This window comes from Thamnophis elegans, chromosome 6, assembly GCF_009769535.1.
Source record: "Thamnophis elegans isolate rThaEle1 chromosome 6, rThaEle1.pri, whole genome shotgun sequence".
Lineage (NCBI taxonomy): Eukaryota > Metazoa > Chordata > Lepidosauria > Squamata > Colubridae > Thamnophis > Thamnophis elegans.
In genome coordinates this window covers 17,870,856-17,877,136 of record NC_045546.1, presented here as the reverse complement: position 1 = coordinate 17,877,136, position 6,281 = coordinate 17,870,856, and the positions used below count along the sequence as shown (strand labels likewise).

Here is a 6,281-nt window from a genome sequence, read left to right as displayed (position 1 = left end):
CAGAGAAAAATAAACCAGGTAACCTGAGTTGTAGAATTTTGTGGTGGTCCATGGATCCCCACCTGCCAATAAAAGATGGATACACATCTCTTTGGTGTGTGATTAAGCTCTTATCATCAGGCCACAAGACTCAAACATAATGGCTAAAATCTGGGACTAGGAACCAGTTGAATTTTATGTCTGAGTATCAAAATTATCTCTGGGACTATAATTGACTTTCAATTTAATTCATTGGGCTGTTGTAAGGAAAAAAAAATAAGGGAAGAGAATCTTGTGGCTGCTGCCATAAGCTCCTAGGGGAAAAAAGGAATACATTTTTAAAATCCCAAATCTTCCCTTGACTACATTTCCAAGATTACTCACAGTCCATATCACATTCAGAACCATTAGGACACAGACTTCTTATTCCGGAAATTGCAGTATTGTAAGCAGTGGTGGGATTCAAATTTTTTTTACTAGCGGTTCTGTGAGCTTTGCGGGCGTGGCATGGCTTGGTGGACACTGCAGAGGAAGGATACTGTAAAATCTCCATTCCCATCCCCACTCCAGGGAAGGTTATTGCAAAATCCCCATTTTCTCACGATCAGTTGGGGCTCGGGAGGCAGAGAATTGAGGGGGGTGAGGCCAGTCAGAGGTGATATTTACTGGTTCTCCAAACTACTCAAAACTTCCTCTACCAGTTCTCCAGAACCTGGTCAGAACCTGCTGAATACCACCTCTGGTTTGGACCATTTGCTGAGTTTGTTGAGTATTTCAAGCAAGGCCTCGTCATCAGTTATTGCTAGGAAAACTTACTGAGAGCTGAGAGCACAGCTGCTCACACACAACCTCTTTTGACTTATCACTTAGTTTCAAAGAGAACTAGAGACTAGCATCTTTCAATGATTGGGGACTTCAGAGAATGTGTGTCCTTCTTTCCCTCTTTTGCTAACAATCATGGACGGTGTTGTCTCCTGGCAAGTAAGAGAATTCTGTTGCCTGCATGTTTAATTGAGAGAAAGACTATTCCAGATCCCTAAAGAAGATCCAAGCAGTTACTGTGCATCATATAAATGGACATCAAATACATTCAATGGAGCTACAAGCAGTTGTAAAGAGTGCAGAGAAGAGCAACAAAGATGATTAGGGGCCTGGAGGCTAAAACATATGAAGAACGGTTGCAGGAACTGGGTATGTCTAATTCAATGAAAATGAGGGACTAGGGGAGACATGATAGCAGTCTTCTAATATCTCAGGGGTTGCCACAAAGAAGAGGGGGTCAAACTATTTTCCAAGGCACCTGAGGGTAGGACAAGAAGCAATGAGTGGAAGCTAATCAGACAGAAGCAACTTAGAACTGAGGAGAAATTTCCTGACAGTTAAAATAATTAATCATTAGAATAACTTGCCTCCAGAAGTTGTGAATGCTGCAACACTGGAAGTTTTTAAGAAGATGTTGGACAACCATTTGTCTGAAGTAGTGTGGGGATTCCTGCCTAGGCAGGGGGTTGGACTAGAAGACCTCCAAAGTCACTTCCAACTCTCCTATTCTATGTAAACTTCTGAAATTTTGCCAATGAAAGTGCAGGGTGCAATAAAATCTTGCCAAATAAAGTGCAGGATGCGGTCCAGGATGTTCCTAAGAATTAAGGCTGATTCAAATGTACAGAACAAATAAATAAATAAATCATGACTTCATGAGGGTGGTACTGCAGATACTTATAAAAGATTCCTGGTTTCTAGGATGCCGCAATTTCTGAAGACATTTCTGTTTCAAGAGGCCAACTGGCTTACTCTTCCATGGATCTCTCTGCCAGCACTGTGCTTCTCCTGACTATCTCCTGCTGCCTGGGGAATACTGAAGCCCGAAGTTACATTGATATACTCGATGCACCATATGGGGGTCCCTGGGGTAACTGGGGCCCATATGAGTTTTGCAAGGGAGGCTATGCAATTGGCTTCGCCCTGAAGGTAAAAATTTATTTTTCAGATGGTCTTTTATTTCTTTCTATTTCCTTGAAATTAACTCTTCAGTTTTCCACTTTGTGTTTTAAGAAAGGCCACAAGATATGTGTTGATGCTTAACATTTCTTTGATTCCATAATCAAAGAGAGGCACCGATTGTCCCATATTGATAGGTAAATGTTGGAAATTCCTAGAACTGAAGGCTCAACGAAATGAAGGGCTGATCTGGAAGTTTATCAGAGTCTCATTTTCCTAGGTAGAAGAACCCCAAGGGAGAGGTGACGATACAGCTCTGAATGGAATCCTTTTGCACTGTGACCAAGGCAATCCAATTACGTCTACAATTGGACCGTGAGTAACCAACTTTCTTGTCCTTTATTATTTTCTTGTGAGGAGATGACTGATTGCTATTAATTTCAGAAGGGGATGCACTGGAAATAAATGAATTAATAAAGCTGATTTTAATGCACTGTTGTGCAATGGTCTCTCTGAATTAGCAGCTGAGACATGGTTGGAGACTTGTTTATTCTGGAGAAGTCCCAAAATAGCTGCTAATATTTTGTGCACCACAGCAAATGTATCTCCAACCATAGGTCTTTCTTGACGTGCTCATTGCTCTTTCCTGACATTAATTCATGCCCCAAACACCCCTTTATTGACTCAATGACCCTTGGTGGCGCAGTGGTTTCAGTGCTGTACTGCATGCTACTTCTTCTGCCTGCCGGCTGCCTGCAATTGTATCCATTATTTTTTCCCTAGAAGCTTATGGCAGCAGCCACAAGATCCACTTTCCTTGTTTTTCTCCCCCTACAACAGCCCAACGAGTTAAGTTGAAAGTCAATTATAGTCTCAGAGATAATGAATTTTGATACTCAGACATAGAATTCAACTGGTTCCTAGTCCCAGATTTTAGCCATTATGCTTGAGTCTTGAGGCCTGATGACAAGAGCTTAATCAAGAAACCAAAGAGATGTGCATCTATCTTTTATTGGCAGGTGGGGAGAATGGACGGTCCCCCAGTTCTGCAAATCAGGCCACCACCTGGTTTCTTTTTCTCTGAGAGTGGAACGCCGTCAAGGAAATGGTGATGATACGGCAGCTAACAACATCAAGTTCACCTGCAGTGATGGTGAACGCATAATGGGCTATGGCCTGAATTGGGGTGATTTTGGCTCATGGAGCGATCGCTGTGGTATATGTGGGCTACAAACAAGGGTGGAGGGAAAACAGGGCAGGGGTGATGACACAGCACTCAATAATGTGATTTTTTTCTGCTGTTAATGGCTGATACATATTTTGTCACATGGAAATACGCTTTTGCTATACATTTCCAAAAATTGTTAATTATAGTCTAATATTAACTTGAGGAGAGAGTAAAATCTTTGTGCAAAATGTGTTAGTATAAGGTAATCCTCCCACACCTCTGTGTATTTTGAAATGGGCTCATATTGGAGAGAAAAAATGTTGTGGCAGAAATCTCAAGCATTGCAAAGATTGATGATCTCTTCTCTATCATTTTGAATCAAGTCACTGAAGCAAATTGTAATTCTGCATTACTGCTTTCTTGCTTGCAAATAAAATTGTGTTGCATCTTCAAAGTCATTCCTTTTTTTCATTGAGCCACGTTTTGGGCCACGATAATACGTATGTATTTCTTTGGGTTTATTTATTGGTGCATTTCACTTCAGAGAATAGAAAGAAAATAAACTATAGGTGGACCAGCACGAGTTAAAAACCAACAAAATTGATGATATACGTGTTTTTATTAGATGAGCTACAAAAGTTTTGTTCTTAGACAAAGCCTACAAATGATCACTTATCCAAATCACTACTTTTCTGTTCTTGAAATACTTACATAAAAATTTATTGAGATTGATTTGATTTTATTGAGTTTGTATGCCGCCCTATTCCCGAGAGACTCAGGGCGGCTCACAATAAAAAGGGAAGGGATACAAAAAATAAAATAAAACAACAATTTAAAATTCTACAACAGCTCTAACCTCGAATGGGGCTGGATAGTTCAACGGCCCCAGGCCTGCCGGAACAGCCAGGTCTTAACTGCTTTGCGGAAGGCCAGGAGGGTAGTAAGGGTCTGGATCTCCACGGGGAGATCGTTCCAAATATCTCTCCTTCAATCCCATGCCTTTCATTGGCTCTGAATTTTTATGTTTATGTATTTATTGATTTCATTTGTACATCATTTCAACTTAATCAGGCTCTTGGTTGCTTACAAATTGACACAAACCCAGTTTGTCAAAAAGTTTATCAAAGGTCAAGCAAGATGCCTCTTCCTGAGGTCTGGAACTGAAAAGCCATCCCTTGACCTTGTGAATATGAGGAACTCTCAGCTGCTTATCCCAACATGACCACAAGCCTAATTCCACTAGGAAAATGTGTCCTTTTGTTAACTGATATTAATACCAGACCAACAATGAAGTCATAAACAATCTCCCAATCCAGGAACTACCAACTCAGTCAAACAATCAAGAAGTAAGCAAAAGGCTGGTCAATAAACCACTAAGAAGAAAACAACACTCCCACCATCAAAGCTGTTATATAAACAGAAATCAAACCCTCCTCACTTCTAGTACTGAAGATATCTCTTTGTTTTAATGAAACATCCACAATAAACCAACCAAGCAGAATTTCAGCATCTTACCTCAAACTCACGAGATCAGAGAATGGTTTCCAACAAGAATAGAATAGAACAGAACAGAACAGAATTCTTTATTGGTCAATGAATTTTTCTTTGGTGCATATGCTCTCAGTGTACATAACGAAAAATAAAATAGAATACATTCATCAAGAATCATAAGATACAACACTTAGTAATAGTCACATGTTACTAATAAGCAATCAAATTATACTAGGAAACAATCAAATTATACTAGGAAATAATCAATCAACAAACAATCAAATTATATTAGGAAAAAATAAAATATAAAAATTTAAATATACAAGCAATGTGGTTATAGTCATAAGTGGGAAGGGATAAGTACTAGGAAGGAAGATAAGAATAATAGTCATACAGTCTTAGTAGGTAATATGACAGTGTTGTGGGAATTAGTTGTTTAGTAGAGTGATAGCATTCAGAAAAAAATCTGTCCTTGTGTCTAGTTGTTCTGGTGTGCAGTGCCCTATGGGTTCGTTTTGAGGGTAGAAGTTGAAACAATTTATGTCCAGGATGTGAGGGGTCTGTAGTTATTCTCACAGCCCTCTTTTTGACATGTGCTGTATATAGGTCTTCAATGGAAGGCAGGTTGGTAGCAATTGTTTTTTCTGCAGTTATCCATTAAAGTTAATTATTTAAGTAAATAATGCCCCTCGACTGGTATATGTGGGGTGCAAAGAAAGGTGGAGGATGTACAGAGGAACCGTGATAACACAGCACTCAATGATGTGCGTTTTTACTGCTGTTAATGGCTGAAACGTATTTTGTCCCCTAGAAATACGCTTTTGCTATACATTTCCAAAGACTAATTATAGTCCAATATTAACTTGAGGAGAGAGTATCTGTTTGTGTAAAATGTGGCAGTACAAGGTAATTCCCCCTCCACACCATGCATGTCTTTAAATGGGCTCAGATTGGAGAGAAAAAAATGTGGACTTATCTAGTGGCGATACAGGTGGCAAAATGTGCACATTTTCCCGCTCTTATCGCATCCGCAGAATCTCGCCCAGCCGCCCTGTTTAGGATAGGCCACTCCCTCTTGAAAGGGAGGGATGCGGATGAACCCTTACAGGGTAGAGCTGAGGAGTTCGTTCAGTTTCTGTCGGATAAAATCGCTCGGATCCGGATGGACCTGGACTCCACTTGGACGGTACCAGTCAAGGCGCTGGGGGAAGGTCCTGATTAGATTTTATGGAGCGAGTTTCAACTTGTCGCTCCTGAGGAAGTGGACAAGGCCATGGGAGCGGTGAGTGCCTCCACCTGTTTACTGGACCCGTGTTCCTCCTGGCTGGTCTCGACACGTGGCTGGCTCCAGAGGATTGTTAACACCTCTCTTCTGGAGGGATCCTTCCCACATCCTCTAAGGATGCGGTGGTGAGACCCCTCCTCAAGAAACCATCCCTGGATCCAGCCATTTTTGAGAAGGCCACCACCTTCTCAACAACCTCATGTTCGTAGGGAAGGTTGTTGAGAAGGTGGTGGCCTTTCAACTCCGGCGGTCCTTGGATGAAGCAGATTATCTGGATCCCTTTCAGTCAGGTTTCAGGCCTGGTTACAGCACAGAAACTGCTTTGGTCACGCTGATCGATGATCTCTGGTGGGCCAGGGATAGAGGACATTCCTCTATCCTAGTGCTCCTTGACCTCTCAGCAGCCTTTGATACCAT

General features: G+C 41.2%; 1 protein-coding gene across 1 annotated transcript; it reads left to right on the top strand.

Moving 5' to 3' along the window:
- Positions 1 to 1,779: 1,779 nt before the first annotated feature.
- LOC116509901 (vitelline membrane outer layer protein 1-like) lies at positions 1,780 to 3,225 on the top strand. The gene is made up of 3 exons (XM_032219198.1): positions 1,780 to 1,950; positions 2,201 to 2,295; positions 2,940 to 3,225. Exons 1-3 carry the CDS (start codon positions 1,780 to 1,782, stop codon positions 3,223 to 3,225), a joined length of 552 nt encoding a protein of 183 aa, XP_032075089.1.
- The last annotated feature ends 3,056 nt before the right edge of the window (positions 3,226 to 6,281 follow it).